The sequence below is a fragment of the Onychostruthus taczanowskii genome, unplaced genomic scaffold, assembly GCF_017590055.1.
Source record: "Onychostruthus taczanowskii isolate IOZ18803 unplaced genomic scaffold, ASM1759005v1 scaffold160, whole genome shotgun sequence".
Taxonomy (NCBI): Eukaryota; Metazoa; Chordata; class Aves; order Passeriformes; family Passeridae; genus Onychostruthus; species Onychostruthus taczanowskii.
In genome coordinates this window covers 454,785-476,599 of record NW_024498796.1, presented here as the reverse complement: position 1 = coordinate 476,599, position 21,815 = coordinate 454,785, and the positions used below count along the sequence as shown (strand labels likewise).

General features: G+C 36.3%; 1 protein-coding gene across 1 annotated transcript in view; it reads right to left on the bottom strand.

The window, feature by feature from the left end:
- Positions 1-2,365: 2,365 nt before the first annotated feature.
- Positions 2,366-21,815, bottom strand: part of ERCC6L2 (ERCC excision repair 6 like 2) — a 31,660-nt gene continuing 12,210 nt past the window's right edge. Inside the window, exons 6-14 of the mRNA XM_041399462.1 lie at positions 21,522-21,729; positions 19,986-20,126; positions 18,377-18,490; positions 16,831-16,950; positions 10,631-10,702; positions 10,313-10,458; positions 5,417-5,512; positions 3,501-3,600; positions 2,366-2,524 (exon numbers count right to left, since the gene is read on the bottom strand). Of these exons, the coding sequence (XP_041255396.1) occupies positions 2,366-2,524; positions 3,501-3,600; positions 5,417-5,512; positions 10,313-10,458; positions 10,631-10,702; positions 16,831-16,950; positions 18,377-18,490; positions 19,986-20,126; positions 21,522-21,729 (1,156 nt within the window). The remainder of the gene's footprint in view (positions 2,525-3,500; positions 3,601-5,416; positions 5,513-10,312; positions 10,459-10,630; positions 10,703-16,830; positions 16,951-18,376; positions 18,491-19,985; positions 20,127-21,521; positions 21,730-21,815) is intronic.

The following is a 21,815-nucleotide window of genomic DNA, read 5'->3' as shown; positions in this document are numbered from 1 at the left end:
CTTAGAGAATCCACATTGCATTAAGGAAAGCTGTTCTTTTGTCACCACAAAACTATTTTCATTGCATGGCTTCCTTCTGACAGATTTTTTCACAGAACTCTGCAGAATATCATCATCACTCAAATCATCCCAAAAATCAGTTTCTTCTCTTTTTAATTGTGCCCGAATGCTTTGGGGATCTCTATCTTCTTGACAGTCTGACTGTTCATTCTAAAAAAAAAAAAGAAAAGAAAATACTGCAAAGTTATTTAACTTTTATATTACACACAACATGCTTAATTCCAAAGCAGTGTAAAAAAGTGGATTTTCACTGATACTCAAGCAAAAAATACACAAAATAGTATTATAAAATGCAAAATAATTCATAGTGAGAAATTATTGAAGTCTCTGGCAGAATATTTTTAGCAGAAAAACACTGAAAATAACCAATAGTATTATGTACTTGAGACAATATATGCTGCACACTGCTAAAACACCTTATGTGTTCCCAATCCACATCCATATTTTTTAAGTCTATACTAATCTCATTGCTACTTTTCAACCTTCAAGGGTGCTTTGGAAGGTCATTCATGATTCAAACCTTAATATTATGCGTAATGACATTCATAACAAAAATAAATCTCAGTGCAGTGGTTTACTTCCTTGTATGAGTACTAACGTTCCACTCTAAAATTCATCAAGGTCTACTGTAATCAAAAAAAATTATGCCCAGGCAATCTTTAAACATTTTTTAGATAGAAGTCCAAAACACTGCTCCGAAACTGCATACTACTGAGGTAAGAATTATGACCGCCTGTAGATGGAAGTCAGATCAATAAATACCAAAATGCTGTACTCAGAGACATTTTAAAATTAATAAATTAATCCTGATAAAATTCTTCTCATCAAAAAGCATTTAATATAAGCTTAATAAGTTGCTGTTTGACAGCAAGTCGTATGTGAGATCATGACCATCCAGTTATGTATTATAAATATGAAACTGAGATCAATGTAAGGGCACATTAAATACTGACATATACTCACAGAAATCTCCAGCAGGCATAAGAGACAATGGCTAATTTGTAATACAATTCAGTCCAATCTAACCTAATGATAATAACCTAATTACTCTGTAAGAGTCTAACCATCTCTATTCCTTCCTCAGCTTCTACATTCAAAAATCTTTCTATCAAGCATACATATCTGTGAGACTTTCTTGTCAAACTTTCATCCTTCCCAACATTACTCAAAGTACCTGAACATGGCACTCAGTCAAAACATTCCTACAAATGCAATGCTCCTATTAAAACTGGCCTTTGTTGGAAAAAATTTAAAAAAAAATCTTATCCCAGAAGGAAACCATTAGATAATTACATATATTAAAAATAAAAAAGACAGTATTGAATAGACCACTGGTTTGGTGGGAATCAGGTCTTCTATAGTTCCACAAAACCTGAAACTTTCAATCATCTGAACTCCCTGAGCTCTTTTCCACAATTCCCTAAACAAAATCTTCTTAACAACATGGTAAAAGTATTATCAGCCTAATGATATATTGCCCACATTTGCCACTGCAGTATTGGGAACTAGAGGCCTGTCATGCTCTGGTGTACAGTCCACAAAGACATCTCACCTCTTCTGAGCTGCATGAATGATTCTCTTCCTTCAGCCATGTAGTTGTTGTCATGACTCCCGCTTCTACTTGTCCTTCCCTCTAAGACAATCAAATATGTTAACAGATACAGTTTTTATTACACACAAAGACAAGCACAGGAAAAATAAGTTTCCTTCTTTTTTTTCAGAAGCGTAAGCACCATAAGTAGAATCAGCAAGGTCCAGAGTAAATTCTTAGCAGAGGAAAAATAACAAAATAAATGGAAGGATGGAAAGAAAAAGAAACATGGAATAAAGCTGCAGTAAATTTGAAGGTGTAAGCTAGCTGCAGCTACCTTTTTTTTAACAATTATTGACATCCCAAAAAGTACTCTGAAGAGGTTAATGTGATCATAAAAAATATTTTTATGATAAGAATTCTGACTTAAAAGGTCAGTATGAGTTACTGATGAATTAAAGGTATCTGTGCACAAAGCTGCATGAAAGTATCAAAAAATAAGTTATGTAGTTTTTATAAAAAATATATATATACTAGGAAATTTATGAAAATTATAAAGCAAGCTTTTACCATTTTTGGATTTAGAGAAATTTATCTGGTCTATATCAGAATGAGAAATTAACATGCCTACTTCACTTAAGTCAGTGCACAGACAAGTACTGATTAAGTTTCATCATTCTGTTTTATAGTGTTTCCACTCAAAACAATGACCAAAAAGTCTCATGAAGAAAGGAAAAATGTAAAACTAATACACAAAAGTAAAAGGGTATTACTTCATACCTCTAGTATGTCTTTGGTAAGACAGGACCCGTGAGTCCTAAGTTTGAAAAGGTTATGAATCCCAAAAAGCTCTCCTTGATGTTCCTTTGATCCTTGCACTGCCTCGAAATACCGTCTGGCATTTTCAGTTCCAATCACTGCACAGTGAAGTTGCTAGAACAGAACAACACAAGAGATTTCAGAAGTGTTTGCAACAACAACACGTCAGAATTTCCTGGCACCCACATTATATACACAGCTTTAGCTGGAACAAGCAGAAACTCCTAAGCAAGGATATTTTGTTTGAGTTTCCCTGGCAGATGTTAGTATAAGATTGTGGTATAATATGAATCTGCTTGGCTTTACTGAATTAAAAAAAAAATAGAACATTCGAAGACTTCTACTGCATTGTTGCCTATTATCAGACACCTACCATACACATGTTACTGGCACTCCTCTGTATCTTGACAGCTGAGCTTCCACTATACTAAATTATTAGCATTTTTTTCGCCTTCCTCTGCACTGTATATTTACTTGCTAAGGGAAAGCAATCCAAGGATAGCTGAAAAAACCCCAACCCTCACACTTCAATTACTCTTGTTTATTACTACTTATTCGACTTGAAAAATACAAGTCAATTTGAAAAAAAAGAAAAAAAGAAAAATATTTATACATCCTTTCAAGACGTATACATGCTTTTTGGAAAACCAAACAGATAATATCCAGGTCTTCTTTTTCTAGGAGATCATCATCTTATCTTCTATAGCATCAGCAAGATTTCTCCTTTACTTTCTCCAGACTTTCATGACAAAAAGCTGTGTGAATTAGATTGCTGCAGATACTTCCTAGTACTACCACAGTTGTACTTCATAAGCCTTCAAATAAAAACAGTTCTCTGTATAACCTGGATAATGTACACTGCATAATTAAACTGTCAATAGTTACCGAAAAACTGTAACTATTGAGTAGAAATATAATTCTGTTCCATTCTTTAACAGCTGCTCAATTATGCGCCTTGGCTTCGTAAGTTAAGATAACATCATATATCATAAACACAAGGTCAACTACAAATTTACTACAGGCTAGATTAGCTTTCAGTCCCTGAAACTGCTGGGAAGAGCTCCCCATTTAAACAGTTTGTGAGCTTTACCTGTTTATACACTTGTCGCAAGTACATCATCTCTTCCACAGTTCCCAAGGATATCAATCTAAACACTTTAACAGCTCTGTGTTGGCCAATTCTATAAGCTCTGCAAAGACATGGCACATTAAAAACATTTGAAGAAATGAGAGCTCTTAGGGGTAGTAATGAACAGTAAACAAACTAAATACACAAGAGCATTCAAATAAAACAGGACTATTCGGAATCATGCATATTTTCATTGGCTTGTTTTCCTTACTTTTCCGAATTTTCCTCAGTAATTGATTTCCTTTTCCTTTACCTTTAATATTTTGCGTTCCTCTCCAGGCCTATCCAGTGTAAAAAGCCTTCTCCTCATTTTTTATCACAAGAACTGTCTCCCACCTCTCCACAAAACAAAGCCACTGTTTATCTCAGGTTTGCTGGTTTTGTTTTCCTTTTGTGTCTCCACCTACTTTTGCTCAAAGTATTCTCCTATTTCCATTATACAGGAATTAACTCATTAATTACTTGGAGCAGTCGGTTCTTTCTTAACTTCATAAATTACTTCACAAGATACAGCATCATAAAAACAGCTAATGAACTGGAAGTGTTCTATTCAAAGTCTCAGAATTTACCATTTAACAGATTACACAAAATTCACAGGAGGCTAAAACAAATCATAGTAATGTGATCTTACAAAAATTCTTTAAAGATAGTCCCCAACACATCTTTCTGATATATTTCTCTAGAACAGATGCACATAAACACATCCTAGAAATCAGACAGACCTGTTGTATTCCATTTTATTTAAATGGTATGCTCTGTCTCACCCCTCCGAAATGTATGGTATATTCTAAGCCTGTGGTCCTGCCCTGAACCATCCTGTACCTGTAATCCCATTGGCCCAAGTCTGGTTCCGCGCTCACTTCAATTCCCCTCTTAAGCTGTGCTAGGGGATCAGTCTGGCTCTTAGCCCTTCCTCTCTCTCAGCCTCTTCCCCCCTCTTGCCCCCTCCCTCCCCCTTCCCCCCTTTTCCCTCAGTAGCCATGCTGTACCCAGGGTTGGGACCCCAAATAAACCTTCATCTGATCAGAAGCCGTGTGGAGTCTCCTTGCCTGCCTGCTGCTGCCAGCCAACTCACAGCCTAGGGGGCCCTCCGGGGACATCCCCGGGGTGCCCCACCTCAAAACACACCGCAACACAGACCCTTAAAACAGGATTACATAATTGCATGAGATAACAGAAACAAGTGTATTTCTGATCATGAAAATATGTAAATCTACTGAACTTTAAATATTCTTTTATAGGTTCTAGTATTCTTTTTAAGTTTTTAATATTCTTTGCTTCAGTTACTAAAAGGTCTGCCTTGGATTCCTAGGGAAATATCCTACAGTCAAAAAGTCTTGGAAGAAAAATCTGCATTACTGGAAATATTCCAACACCATAATATCAGAGAGAGATACTAAGTATCACAGATAGTGCTAAAAAGACACTAATCTCCACAATGGTGAAGCAGAAGAGAACATAAAGAGCCCCTGTATTTTGGGTTTGGGTTTATTTTTTGGTTTAGTTCAAAACACCATTTGAACTAAGGTCAACTACAATGTATTCTTCATGAAGAACACAAGACCAATGTGAACTAGGCACACATATTCTAGATATCACAAAAAGTTATAGTAACCACAAGGAGTTTTTTGTTGAGTTTTTGTTTGGCCCATTGCTGGAAAAAAAAAAAAAAAAAGGAAAATATATTGTAAAATTTGTGTTAAAATAATCACATCAAAGGTAAAAACTAATTTAGTTGGACTATTTCTCTTGTCTTGTGGATTAATCAGATGAAGTAAAAAATTTCTTATTTGAGGAAAAAAATTAGTTGGACAATCAGATAACAGAATCAATGCAAGAGTGCAACATGGATCAAGTTCTGTATTTTGAGAGTGTACCTGTCAATTGCTTGAAGATCATTTGCTGGATTCCATGTAGGATCAAACAGTATAACAACATTGGCACCAACAAAATTAAGACCCAGTCCACCAGCCCTGAAAACATAAAAACGAAAAACCAAAACTACATGATATTAAGAAAAGAACTGCAACTAGATTATTCTGTATTAGGTCCATACTTGCCTACCCTTCCCCAACTTAAAAAAAAAAAAAAAAAGAACACATGAAAGATACTGAAACAGTGCAGTACAGCTTTGTGTTACTGTAGTACTAACAACCACCAAGTACTCAAATAACCACTGCCATTAATTTCCCATGAAGTCCTAAGAGGGCAACACCACCAAATACTATAACGAAATTCATAACCAGTTTTATGCCAGTTAACATTATGGAAGCAGGAAAATTTCAGGTTAAACTTTTACTTTATCTAATTCCAGTACATAGTTTTTGACAATAATGCCATGCAACTTTCACTAAGGTGGTCACAATCTTAGGTAAGCCATACCTGTAAGCATTAACAACACAAGTGTATTGGTACAGTAATTTATTCAGCTGTTAAAAACACAGTTGGCCACACAGCTGCATATCAGCAACATTCATACCAGTCATTAAAAGGAAAAAAGCCACAGTCAGAAATTTGTCTGTTCTGTGGGTTAGGAGTCACAGGGGTTCCACCTGCATCATCTTACAACACACAACAGCTGTAGAGTGTTTTCAGGTAAAACCTGCAAGCCAGAGAAGAAATTGAGCACACATCTAAGCTGATGCAGCTAACTACTGAACCCTGCAAAACTGCTCAGTTACTCAGAGTTTAGCACGTGCATAGATTAATGATTTGATAGGAACAAAAGTGAGGAAAACACCGCTTCTCATCCAGCTGCAAAGCAAGCAAATACTGAAATTTTTTTTTGACTGGCTCAACCAACTATCATAAAAAAGACACAAGTTCTTAGACAAGCACAAGCTAAATACTATTATTAAATAAACCATTAAAACAATTATTCACATTAGCATAGGCATCACTAATTCCAAGTGTGCTATTTTTCTGAAAGAGGTACTGCAAAATTGAAAAAGCCAATCCCATTTAACTTATCAAGCACCTGGTTTAACAGATTACTTTAAATTTTGCTTGTTTGAAGCAGATAAATACAAGAAAGATAAAGTTTTCAAGTGTAAGAGTGAATGGAGACAGAAACCAAAAACTTATGGAGCCCCATCACTTTTTGGTTTTCATGGAATCCATATCAATGCAAATGCAGCTGTGGCCTTTCACTTTTAAGTATGGTGTAGCTTTGGGTTAGTTATACCTGGAAAGGGAGGGGATATAGAAACTTGCCAATATTAATGGATGTTTCCAGAGAACTCGCATTCTCAAACTGTGAACTAAATTGAATACTGAATAACAATATTTGGGTTGGGTTTTTCTTTCAGAATACATCAGGGTATTTTTCAAATTTAATGTGTTTCTTTTTAATGAAAAAAACTCTTTTTAGTAAGAGTTCAGCCTCTCCTGTTTCCAAACCAGCCCTGCAGTTGGACTGAAACGTAAGACAAGATGTAAAACCAACTGTCTATAAAAATCAACAAAACAGGATATCTAGCTTTATACCGATTTTATCTTTCAGTGTTTTTAGGTATGCCCCAAAAATTCAGTTAGACCAAAACAGAAAAGAATGGTTCCTATATCCTTCATATATAGAACAAATTAGAAGTTTGTGCATTGTGAGTTATGTACTCCATTTTACCTTTCATTTTAACTAGCAGTTAGTCATTTCCGCAATTTGGTCCATGAAAATTACTATGATATGGCTTAAATAAAGAGTTTTGTTAAAAAGAACAGTTTTCAGAAGATCATCTTACTTGAAACTGCACAACTTAGTAGCTCAAAAGGCTACATTAGGAAAGGTTCCATGAAAGTTTTGATTATCTAATTTCTGTTTACCAAGATAGGTTTTCCATAGTTTCTGTGCTCTTTGTTTCAGAGGGATTTTGGTGGCTGAAAGTTCTTTGGATGTTATCATACGCACACTAAAAGTTGTTCGAAACATTGCTGTGAAAGAATTAACGCTAAATGAAGCCCTGTAAAAGTAAAAAGTAACTAACAGCAGTCTGGTAATAGACAGTAGTAGAAAATGCTGCAGGTAGAATGGAAGCGGATATGTAACCTTACATGATAAAAACTACCTACAAATTTCTCTAGACACTTCTCTTTAAGTAAAAAGAAAGCTGAGAAGCAGTAATGGATTTTCATTAACAATTCTGACAGAGCTAACCTAGAGATAGACTAGCACAAAAAAAATCCAGAAACAGTGATTTAAAGGCAGGCATACTTGCTGCTTTTATTTATTCCAGCAAACTAGGATGGAACAGAACTGTGCTGACTTTGGTATTGTACATAAACAGTTTCCCTTCTTTTGGCACCACTTCTTTCCAGCACCACTGGAACTGAAAGCTTTTACATTCTCCTATCAAGTTACAGCAACTCCAGCAATTATTTTATTGTTTCTAAACATGCCTAAAATAATCACATATTTTCCCAGCAACACCAGTGCAAGACTGAAGTATTCTCAAACAGGTATTACTTCATGAGACTTAGAAGTTTCAACAGGTATATACCTATTTTTCCCTAGTGCTCCACCTGAAATTCATGATCTAATGGTTTGATGAAATGCACAAGCTCTGAAGAAATAAATTACATTTTCTCTCAACACCTATAAAATATATATATATCCATAAAGCTGTATTAGTCACAGCTGTCAATAAAAGCATTAGGGATTGCCATGTGACTATGCTTGGTACCAATATTAACTTCAAGACTTAAGGTCAAATCTACAGTTAGACAAACTTTTTTTTTTTTTTAATTCTTTTCTTTTCTTTTTTAAAGTCCCATTTCTCAAAAAATTTCACTGATCAATTAAAACCAGGATTTTCAAATCTCTACGGGCTATCTATACGTGATCTTCGGCAGAAACAGCATTTTGAAAAAATAGGAATATAAAATACAAACATTGAAAATTTAATAGTGAAAGTTATCATTAGTGCTGCACTGTAATTCTCACATTTTATGTTTTTTACGTTGCATATTAATTGTGCCAGTGAACATAATGGCAGTCTCAAGATTACTATGCAGAGAATCCATCCTTTGCAGAATGCACCTACGCATCATGCAAGTATTTTCAGTGAAAATCAACATTTGGTTCTCTGAGCAATGAGACCTTCAGAACACAGAACAGACCAGTCAGAAACTTTGCAAGAAAGTACAGACAGAAGAGTATCAACCAATTCTGTCAATGTACTCTGCAGTGAAAAATACAGAATATACTCTAAAGCCCATTATTATTTTATATATGCCTGAAATCTGAGTGAGAGGAAAGATTAATCTCTTGTACAGCAGAAATAGGATAAATCACTAATTTCCAAAGGACTACAAATGTAAAGATGCTTCCATTACTGTGCATCAAGCAAGAAAAAAGATCATTTCCTGTTATCTGTAATAAACTAAGCAAATCATTGCACCCTCTGTTTTGCTTACAACACAGTACTTATACTGACTGTAATTCCATTACAGTTTGTTCCTCTCAGTTATTTCATAAGATAAGTAAAACTACAAACAACAGAATCAAGCCTTTTCTCCAGCACCATCAGCAGGCAGAGAAGGCTCACTAGTCTCTATATACAAGCTCTCAAAACAGAGACGAGAAAGTCCATCTCTGTTTACTTAACCTTAATTTTTATTTTGATTTAAATTAATGAAAGAGAACTTACATGTCCATGATTACAGCACTGACTGAAGCAAAAATCAGTCCTTCATAATGCTACAGATTCTGAAATTTTCCTCTGTCTTCAGGGACAAGGGGTATGGACTCATGAAGGTCTTAGAGAAGCCAATGGGATATTTCACAGTTGACAGAGATTACAAGCCAATGTACATGACCAGTGTCACAAAGCTCTTCTATGACTAGTATCACAAATCTCTTCACAGTCCTATACATAAGCACCAGAGTATTTGAAGACTGCTCTGACATTCACTAGGCAACAGCCTTTAAGATGATGTCTGCTCTAGTTATATTGAGGTAGCTTGGATCCTCCTAACTCCAACATACCCACTTCCAGTAAAAACTACAGAGATCGTACACTCATATTTCATTAAGTTTCACTGAGTTTTCCCCTCTGGGTAGGAGGCAAAAGGAGCAAAGCTTCTCTCTGCTCCTTTTCTGCCCTTCCCCAGTAAAAAAATTTATCAAGAGGAAGAAAGGAAGTAACCTGAATAAAACAAACAGTCATTGTAGTAACAATAATTTTAGTTGAACATAATAATCTATTTCAAAACAATCTGCTATCCATCATAAATTGATAAGCAAATCTGATAGGTAAGTGCATTTTAAAAAGACAATAAAAGATCTTGTTCAAATATTTTAAATAGACATGCTAGCTAATTAACACTATTAATAAATTGCAGGAACAGTGAGAGAATTTTTCAGTTCAATATGGTATTTCATGCTCACACTTATCACTTGCTAGTTAGTTCCACTAGTGTGAAACAAAAAAAATGAGTCTGTCTACAATAAAATTAAAAGCTTTTTGTAGATAATGACATAATCATAATTTTTTTAATAATAGTGTTTAAAACTACTTCTTCAATCCTACAACAACTTTAAACTAGGATCCAGAAGACAACTTCTTTCTGATCTTAGAAATCCTCACGAAGCAGGAAGTGGGGGAGGGAAAAGGTGTCTATATATTTTAAAAAGCTTCAGACCAAAGCAGTAAGTCTATACTTACTCTCACCTTTTCAAAAGGTAATCCCTCACAGACTCAGCAAGAAAAATGCACAGTAACTGATTTACTAACACTAGAGAGACATATTGAAACAAACTACAAGTTAAATTTTCTTACATTGTAGATACAAGACACAAGTTAATTTCCTGAAGGCTGTTGAACTCTCTTACAATTCTGATCCTATCTTCTGATTTTGTATTTCCATCAAGTCTTCGGTAATCTAGCCCAGATGCCATGCAGTACTGTTCTAGCACATCTAGCAACTAAGTGGAAAAATGAAGAAAAAAGGAAAACAAAAAGTTAAGTACTTAATAGTATCTTTTAAATTAAACATGATCACAGGGACGATGTTTATCAAATATTTTTAGTACACCACCCATTGCCACACTTCAGAACTTACTGCTGCAGTTAACGTTAAAATCACATGGAGCTCACCTTTGTGGAAAAGGAGAAAAGAAGAACTTTATCTTTATTTTTTTGGAAGTGATTTAAAAGCTGCTGAAGGACCTGTAAATGAAGCACAGCACAAAAATCAAGACATTTTTATCTAAAATCTGAATTTTTAATCTAAATTTTTATCAGGTCATTTTACACACACTTAACTCACATTTTCAACCTTCAAACAGGCTACAATGAACTTAATTATTTGCAAAGCCAAGCAGAGCCATAACAAAATAATTACTAACATAATAAATGGGCCAAGGGTAATGGAGATGCTGGAACTTTGCATTTTTCAATGATGTACATAGAAATGCTGCTGTGAAAAGGTCATCAGACCACTAAGAGGTAGATTCAGAAGCTACTTGTGTCAGTGTATAGACTGCAACAAAAAGTTACTTATGTCACACACTAGCTCAGATTCTGAGTTTTTTCATTTAAAAAATGCACACATTTATCCTGAAAACTCCAAGGTCTGTTTAAACTTTCTGTCCTACATCTGAGTTCAGAGCTTCTTGGAACTTGTCTTCTTAAAATAATCAGTGAGATGTATGCCCCTCCCCATTCCCACTCTCATCTGTTGCTCTGTTTACAGTAGGATCCAGCTTCCCAGACTCTGCACAGACCTTGAAATGCCAATAATTCGCCCACACACAACGTTCTTCTGGTGGGGAAGCAAATAACCCAGAGCCTTGTGTATAATAGTGATACTGTTATTTTCAAAAGAACCATGTCCACATCTGGCAATGGCAGCTCCAGAGCACTGTGCTGAAGCCATACACAGTGGGAAAAGAGGAATTTTCTGTACCATGACTATAGCTTTTTTTCACTGGGCAATAGATATTTTTGAAATCGTATTTATTCAGTGATAAGTAGATAAACTGTTAATCAAGAATTATTTCACCACAAGCCTAACAGATCTTTGACAATCAAATAATGATGAATGTTTGTATTAATGTTACAATTTTGAACAATATCTAGAACATAAAAAGGTAATTATATGTCAATTACAAGCTCCTTAGTAAATGTTAGCCAGCTTGTTACAAGTGAAAATAAGGTACAAATGACAGATTTTTTGGCCTCATTTCATTGTACATGAACATATAAACTAGGATTTATTTTACTGGGAGAAAAAATACACAACAGGCCCTTCAGCAGGAGCTATACTACTCACATTTGCATTTTATTTAGCCACATTAAGAAAAGAAACAGAAGTTACATTCTTTTAAACTAGAAGGAATTGGCTTCTCTGTTATTGTTGTTATTATTAAAGTAGAGGTCAAATAGTGAATTTCCTATAGGAGAATACAAAAATAAATCCACGCAATTTGCTTAAATGAAATGGATCAATTTCATCCCCATTGGGAATTTAAGTATTCTGGAGTACTGAACAACTGTAACAGGGAAAAGTAATGGAAGTTTTTGCATCAAAGAGAAGTGAATTCTACACATGGTCACCCAAATATTATCCCGTATGTTTTTAGCCCAAAACAGAAACACTTGATCATACTCAAGCAGAAGTCACATGTTCTTTGCACAAGTCCACATGGATTTAAACATACGTCTCCCCATTGCTACACATTGTGAGTCATCTGTATGTGATGAAATTTTACTTCTTGCTCTTGAGAACTTTTTTCTATAGAGATGTTCAAGCTAACCCACAGTACTTTTTAAGCCTTCAAAGCCAGCCCTACTTGGGGTCAGGGTTGTTTTTAATGGCAGAGGTTACCATTTCTTTCAAAGTGCTCCAATAGACTTCCATTTTCCTACTGAATGATGATAGCCCAAGCAAAAATAATTAAATCAATACAACAATTATTCCTAAGAGATTTGTATTAAGAACAGTATTCCAAATGCCACAAATGGCTCTCTGTAGAAATGCATGCAGTTAAAAAAAATAAATCTTCAAAAAAATATTTCAACTGCCCAGACATTTAATAACCCTTTACACCTAGAAAGAGTGTACCTTATAGAGTCTCTCTGAGACACAATTTTAATAAAACTGTAGCAATAATCAAACAAGGTAGTCTGAATGAGAATTACTGCAGGATTGTAAAGCTATCCTCACTCCTTTTCCAAGCAGTCCCCAGTACTTCTGTGCGGACAATCTGAAATCATTGCATTTCAAAAGCAACTAACTACTTGTCCTTAAACTTTGCAGGTCCCCACTATTTTACAACATCATGACAGAAAAACAGTGGTTTCCAAAAAAAGCAGGACACTCATTCAACTCAGTTTTCTTACATTCAACTACTTCTATTTAAAAATCTAAGTATGAAATTTGCCTTGTAACAAAACATGTCAGCAAAGCTTGCAAACCATACCTTCCGCAGTACAAGGGAAAAGGAGGGGATAATTTCACAAAAAAAGCTGAAGCTTTTAATCACTGCATATTATCCACCTCCCATTGTAACACAGACATATTAGTGTCCTTGTTATACTGTATGAAGTACACCATCAATGATTATGCATGTTGTACATTTGGACTGTAGGGCTTATTTTTTCCAGGCTCTTGTAACCCAAAATTCAGAACAGAAAACCTGGGGTGATATGTTAATGCTACAGCTTGCAAAATACAGAGAGATGACCCACAACAACAGGTAGCACACAAACACTACATACAGGCCACTCTCTAACCTTTGCGTACAAGCAAATCTAGTTCTACTGGTGGAAGTAATTCATATCCCATAACAGAATGTTTCCCTGCGTGTTTTATCTCTGTTTGGTTGGAGAACAGATAGGCTGAGCAGATGGAACCTTTGCAATTCTGCAAAACACCTACAGCTGCTTAGCTAATAAATTTCATAAAAAAAAAAATCACAGCCATTCTCCCTTTCCTGAATAATTTTTTAAAAATACTGCAAACTATTCCTTTGCAACTATGCTTATCTACAAAAGAATAATCACCTGTACCGAAATTTCTGCATAGTCTGCAGTGAATTTTAAGTTAAAAGATAAAGTAATGCTTATTCAGTCTACACTACCAGATGAAAGTTACAAAAGAATGCCGCTTAGTTTCTAGAATTTATTTATTAAATGAATTATGAATTTATTTATTTAGGAAATGCAAACTACTACAGTGCAACAAGGTTATTAAAAAATTTTACTACCATTTGTCTCAGTTATTTCCAAATAAACACGTTAAAAATTTATAAAGCCATTTCCAAGCTCTAGTACCAGCTGACTCCTCTGTGATTACTTCCTCATGGTACAACAACTTTCTAAATTACATAATTCCTGAATGACTTTGCTTTCACAGTATAAAATACAAAATCATCAAAAATAGATTTCATTCTATAATTTAGGAAAAAAAAAAAAAAGGCAACTCACCACACCAAAAAGGTATGAACCAGATTTTGGCACCATGAAGTTAAAATTAATGGATCCAAAACCCAGCTTATTTTCAATGATAGCTACATAACCCATTATCTTCCTTCCAGGCACAAAGATCATCAAATCATACAACAGTTTGGGTAAAAGATCATTTCATTTCGAACCACGCCACCACAGGCAGGGATGCCACCTACTAGATTCCAAGTCCCATCCTAACTGGCCTTGAACACTTCCAAGGACAGGGCATACACAGCTTCTACAGGCAACCTGCTCCAGTGCCTCGCTATCCTCACAGTGAAGAATTTCTTCCTATTATCCAATCTAAACTTACTCTCCTTCATTTTGAAGCTGTTATCCCTTTTCCCATCACTGTAAAAAGTCCCCCTCCAGATTTCTTTAGAAATGTTTTTTTTTCCTATTAAAAAAAAAATTCTCTTCATCAGTGAAAGGCAGCAATAAGATTCCTCAAGAGCCTTCTGTTCTCCAGACTCAGCAACTTCAGTTCCCTCAGCCCTTCCTCATAGAAGAGGTGTTCCACCATCCAATAATCTTCATGGCCCCTCTGGAGTTGTTCCAACATATCCATATACTTTTTGTACTGGGAAAGCTGAATACCCACTGCATGAGTGGAGGAGAAGAGGAAAATCACCTCTCTTGCCCTGTTGGCCACACCTCCTTTGATGCATTCCAGGACACCTCTGGCTTTCTGGGCTGTACAGAATAACCCTTTGGCCACACCTGCACCACTTCAGGCACCTTCCCCTCACAGCTACTGAACAAAATTAACTCTGGCCAGAATCAGCACCACATTTTACCACAACCTCATTTCAGGTAGTTGGACAGAGTAATAAGGAGGCTCAGGGGAGACCTTTTCTCCAGGCTAAACACATCTCAGCTCTCTCAGCTGTCTCTCATAAGCCTGACACTCCAGACCCTTCATCAGCTCCTTCGCCCTTCTCTGAACACACAGATGCTGCTCCAGCAGCATCTGTGTGTCCTTCTTGCCCAGAGGGACCCAGAAATGAATACAGTGCTCAAAGTGTGGCCTCACTAATGCCAAGCACAGGGGAAGAATCACCTCCCTGATCCTGCTGGACACAAAATTTGATACAAGCTACGGGTCTTCCTGGCCACCTGGGCAAACTGCTGGCTCATGTCCAGCCGCCACTGACCAGCACCTCCAGGTCCTTTCTCACCTGGCAGCTTTTCAGCCACTCTGCCCCAGCCTGTGGTATTGCAGGGGATTGCTGTGGCCAAATGCAAGACCTGGCATTGCCTCTTGCTGAAACTTACACCATTGGTCTCAGCCCACTGATTCCTCTGCAGAGCCTTCTTAACCTCCAGCAGACCAACAATCCCACCCATCTTAAGTTTACAAACCTACTGAGAGTGCACTTGATCCCCTCATTCAGATCATCAGTAAAGATGTTGAACAGGACTGGCCTCAAAACTGACCCCAGAAGACACCAGTGGTGACTGGATGTCAACTGGATGTGGCACCACCCATCACCACTCTCTGGGTTCAGCTAACCAGTCAGTTTTTAATCTGGCAAAGGGTGTACAAGTCCAAACCATGGGCTGCGAGCTTTTCCAGGAGAATGCAATGGAAAAAATACAATAAAATAATAACAAAAATGTAAAATAGTAACATGAATAATGTCATGGTAAAATAATCAGTAACAGAATTGCTTCATAAGAAATTCTTCAACCCCTAAAGATGACAGATTTAGTTGTTAAAGCTATGTATTAGTTCAACAGCTAAATTCACCTTCTCAAAATAATCAAGTGTGCACAACAAAGTTAATATGTAGGCATTTCATACATATATATTAACAATAAAGAAAGATATTGCTTGCATAGTAACAAATCAGTAAAGTGATAACAGCCATTCCTGCTACAGCAACATAGTCCTCCCACTGCCACCAGTCCCAAGAAGAAAATGTTATTATCCAAGTTTACAGAGAGCCAAAATTCTGTACAGCTCCTAACTCTCCCAGTTTCTCTCAGCCCCAGAGTACTACTAAAACTGGTATGGTTTTGTTTATAATTATATTAGACATACTTTCCATCTACATTAAACAACATCATCATAATCTACACTATATGTCATCTCATCATCTTTTGCTCCTCTCTGAAACCAGAGAAAGACAGTTTCTGACTGAGGGGTTTTTCAGATTCATACTAGACACATTTATTTTGGTCATCTTCAGCACACTACTATTATTTTCATCTAATGTCCTAAGGGTTTGAGAAATCAGTAAGCACTCAGTACATTTTCACCAGTTCCATGCTATTCATAATTGTGTAGGTCCCACTCAGATTTACACTAAGACATTCTTTACAGTCTGGAGGGTCCCAGCCTAGTTGGCTGCTTCTGACACAGTTACTAATTACACTTGTGACCCTTTTCTGAACTGTCCTCTGAATCTTTTCAAAGTCTAACATCTGCTTTTTGAGAGGAGAGACTGGAACTACACACAAAATTGAAGCTGTGCACAAACCATTGAGCCCATAATGATTTTGTTTTGCTTCCTTTTCTTCGCCAAATATTTCTGACTGTCACCAGAATCCATGGTTTCATGAAACAATAGTTCTGTTGACTATAAAGGTCATTTCCATGCCCACTATCAAACACATGAAGCTAAAATCTCAGAAAATTTTAGCATCACAGATTACTCTTATCCAGTCTTTGCCCAGATAAATACTGATCCATGACAGGAGATTCCTGCTGTTGTATGATGAACAATAAACAGAAAAAATTAAAACCCCCAAAACTATTAGGTCTATATTTTCTTATATCCATATAATAGAGGCCAATCCTATTGCTATTAATCATTTATTTTTCTTTAAGGAAGGGGTTTTACCTTCATTTTTCCACTGTATTTTGGATCTGAAATAGTTTCAAAGGCTGCATCTTTGCTTAACTGCATAAAATCTGGAAAACTGGAAAATACCTGGCTGCAAACTCGTTTGATATGTGCTTCCTGGAAGAAAAGCAGAAAGATTGAACAGGTGTTAAAAATCAGTGCTATATTAAGCCATGGAAGGAGTTAAACAGGTTGAAACATGATCTGCTGAAGTATCTCAAGCAGAGTTATGTGTTTTTTAATACAGTTCACTACAAAACTGCTGGATAAAACATATCCTCTGTGTTTTCCTTTGTTTCATTTAAAAACAAAAGAGATTCTTAATCTGAAATCATGGATCATATTCAGAATTTCTTCTCCTGGCCAGAATCATCAGTTTCAAAAAATTCTCTTGCCTTGACGTTTGCATTACCCAAGGGTTGTGCACCAACACTTCTCTTGACTCTCTTGGGTAACAAGCCAGAATGGGAATTACGTATTGTTCCACAACAAAAACTGTACAGGAAACGGACTTAAGGTGTTCAAAAGCCACATAAAGCTCTATTGGTAAATTTAGCTCTGAACTTAAAACACAACCTCACACTTTAAGTCCACTTCGCTCCAGAGAGAAAGAAAAGATCACACTTCTCACCTACGAATAACACACATAAGGACCTTCAATACTCAAGGTAAGAAACACTACGAGGTATTAGTTTCTTTAGCGAATGTTGGTGAAATTAATACTTATGCATGATGCAGAAGCCTGTAAGTCACAAAATAATTGTGTTCTGTTATTTCAGAGTGTATTTAAATATCAGATGTTATTACAACAAAAACTACATATGCAATACAAAAAAAAAGCCTACTAAAAACATCTGGGTATATGCTGTGCACAATGTGCTGGACACTAGAAGTAACATTTATGAAAAAGCAAAACTGCTTTAATGGAACAAGCTAGCAAAATTAAGTAGGACATTGTGATTTCTCTTCCTTGATAGATTCTAAGAAAAAGTTGCAATGTCCCTAAATCCCTTTCTTCATTCCTGGATCTTAAGGCTCACAAACAAGTATTACGGAAACTGCCACTTGTGGGTCTTGTTGCTTGCCACAGTAACAAGATAAGCTGATACTGATCTTTCATTGAGCAACTTCTTCTAAAACATGTTTCTCATTATTTAAAGAAACTCAGTTCTTAACATAAAGTACCAGAGAAAAAACCCATTCTAATTATCTATTATTTATTTGCACAAAGACATTCCTCTTATAGGCACTCCTTATAAATGTAACAAAATTGGTACTCTTAGAAATTATTAAAAATTACTCTCCCTCCTAACCTCTTTAATGTTTTATAATCCTTACTTTCAGACACGAATCAACTAAATGAACATGTTGTTTTGTATAACATCTTTATAAGGTATGCATTCTGTATGAGGAAGGAATTTTACAAAATATCTTAACTGCAGTTAGTTAAGACTCATAAGGAGACCCACAGCAATTTTCATTCAAGAGTTTTCATCCTATTCATTTTCCACAAGTCCATTTTTTAGATACTTCTGAAACTAACCTGCAGCTTGCTAGTGTTGTCTGTCTGCAGCAGTGCAGCATGATTTGCAACCTTCTGTAGGATCATTAGGTAACTGAAGCGCAATGACTTAATCGTTTCACCATGTGCATTTACCTACAAAAAAATAAACAGTTTATGCAAACAAATACTACTGAAAGTAAGTAATAATCTCAAATAAATGCTACCAGGTTTAATGCATTAACAATTCTTAATACTACAACTGATTTCGAAGAGATGAATTCCGTATTTCTGATAAAAATGAATCAAGTTTTGTTTTTCCTTCAGCTTTGTCACCCTGTTAATAGAAACATCTTCTCAATAAGAAAAAACCCTACAGCTATGTTCATTGCTTGCTAAACATTTCAGACAGTAACTTCTACAGACAACCCATGGAGATAACCAAGAATTCTTCAGTAAACAAGAAGATGGTAACTTTATAACCAATTAAATCACGCAAGAGCAGTTTGAATGACTTCTTACCTTTCAACTGCTAACTTTACTTTTCTCTCCAGCAAAAGCCTATAAAGCTTTACAAACATATCAAATAGCATAATTCAAGCTTCAGACATTCTGCAGTTCAACAGCAACTGTGCAACAGCATCAGCTATCTTCCTAGTTATGGCTGGCTGGCTTGATCAATATTTGTTTTCCTTTGCCTTCTCAAGTTACTATATTTCACAGTTAACTTTGGAATAAAACAGCTCCTAAGAACACTCAACTATGTGCAGGCCTGCCTACTGCCCTTCTGTGAACCAAGTCCACCAGCATTTATTTTTTTCTACAAGACATCACTCGAAACAAAAGCCTGCAGAGAGGGCTAGTATCCATTGTATATTAAACAAAACTGATAAGGGGATTGCTCATAAAGAAAGATGCAGAAGACTGAAGAAGCTACATCATTTGAAAAAAAAACTCTACACAAGAATCAGAGCAGGCCAGAGAGATAAAAGGGAGAAAGAAGCATGTAACATATGCTTCTAAATGTTTAAAAGATGTGCTTAATCTGAGCCTCCTGAGTAAGGCAAGCAGAAGAAGTCCACAGAAGATTAAAGAAATCTGCAAAGGTGTTACCCTTGGACAAAGTTTGTCTTGTGCTCTGTGGCTGCTGTTACAGTTCTCCCCCCATGAAGCAAGGCAAAGTGAACAGCACAGAAAGGTACGACTGCAGTTAGAACACAACGAACTACACTGGCAACCTGCTGGGTTCAGCATGCCTCCCATTCACAGCTCCTGCGCAAACCACCCGAGGCACCCCGGAGCAGCATGCTTGAACATCAGACACATACTGAACATCTCAATGCACTACCCTTGCCAGTATCAACTAAATCACAAGTGCATTTGTTAATACAAAAGATCCAGCATTTACTGCATAGGGAACAATCACCTGCTCAGGGCGTGCAAAGCAGCTTCGCAGTAACCCCAAAGTGCTTAACTTTATCATGCTGGTGATGCAGCTCCCCATGTTTCCAGCTGGGATATCCCAAACAGATGAGCTACAGCTAGCTCATCTAGCTAGCTGTAACATTTCAATCAGCCCTTCATCAGCAGAGAGTCTCTTGAGAAATTCAGAAGACTATGCACTAAAATCCAAACAGTGCTAAGTTCTTACTTTGTAACAACAGTTCTTCCTCTTCCGTCCACTGTTGCAGCTACAGGGCTCTCCTGCTCTTAATACCAAGGTTACATCATCTGTCTCTAGCACAGCCTGGTACACAGCTTTCTGGAATTCGGTGAGGGAACAAAACACCATCTGCCAAAGAGAAAACACAAGAAACACTATCATGTGCATCATGCAATGAAAGGCAAAAGCCCACTGCATCAAAAAACACAAATCACAGATTACTGAAAACAGAAATAAATTCTACACTTGCTCAAATAGTTACAGGAAATTATTCTACCACCAAATGAAAAAAAAAGTGGATCCTGACACCAAAAGAGCATGAAACTGTAGTAAAAATGTATGCATACTTATTTTATTCCACCCCAAAATTCTACAAAGACTATCAATATCATTCTACAAAAACCTGCCATTATTTTGCTCAAAACCTTCAAACATAGCTTTTGTGAAGGAATAGGAGGAAGGAAAAGTGAGAGAAGTAAATGCATAATGTTAATTACAAATTCCTCTCTGTTTTGCAAGGTGCTTAATTTGCCCTTTCTTTCCCCTTTTTAGGCATTGGCTGTTGTAGGGCAAACAGAATAAACAATGAGAAAGCAAGGATCTACAAAGTGCTATGGCAAAAACACTGATCCCTCTTCTGAAAGACCATGGGTGGCATCTCCATGACATGTTTAGTCTTAAGCAGCAGCAGACAGAAATCCCAAGATCACTCCTTAACCTACACTATCCATATAGCAGTAGCACCATGCTGAGCCATAATAATACAGCAGTAACTTGAACATATACTCACATTAACAAGATAATGAAAAGAGTAAAACCTGCTAGATTCAGAAAGGAAACTGACTCATGTTTGTGTTAATCTTTCCTTCAGAAGACTGCCTAGATGACATCATTATAAACTAAGAATGAAGAAAAACCACCAAATTTTGAAAATAAAACCAGATGCAAACATACATATTTGTCAACTCAGAATAAAAGATTTAGAAGAACTCTTAGCTATATCTTTATTTAGATAATATAAAGTATTATCACTTCATGTAATATTTACAATTGCATGAGATGAACAGGATTGCAGGCCTATCACAGAATCAGTTTGCCTGAAATTTTTCTTTTATTTCAAGACTGGAGTGAGTTAAAAGCATACTGTTCCATACACAAAGTGTCAAGATGCAAATTCAGAAGTTCGGCATAGAATTTCAAGACATTTAAATACATTGCTTTGGGCTTGCAGACATAAGGACAAAAACATACATAAAACAGATGTATAAATCACTAGTCAGAAGACTAACTGAGCATTTTCATGCTTGATTACTCCATTTCAATGTTCAATCATAGTAATTACGTGAACAAAGCACACTACTTCAAGTGCACTTTCTTCCAAGACTATGGATCCTTCTTAAGTTAAAAAGATTAAGAGAGAACCATAAACTACAGACATGATGCAAAAGAGAAAATACAACAAGAAAACAAAAAAGAAGAGATACATTCATTAGCATTGTATTTGAAATGTGAAGGCACTCTTACTCTGTCTTCCTTTTTTGGCAACTGATCACTGATAAGCGCTTTGGTACGTCTCAGAAACCAGCGAGACATTATTCTTGCTAGCTTCACCATGGCCTTACGACCTGTTGCTAGCTCTCTTTTAGTTGCAGTGTGCCTCTGGCCATGCTCCACTGGATCAGAAAATTTCTTCTTGAAATGTACTCCGCTACCTAAAAGTCCTGGTACAGCCCTATTAAAGAAACAAAAGGGGATGGGGGACTGAATCATTGATTTAAAGCATACCATAATTTTTTTTTTCTGACTAACAGCAAGATC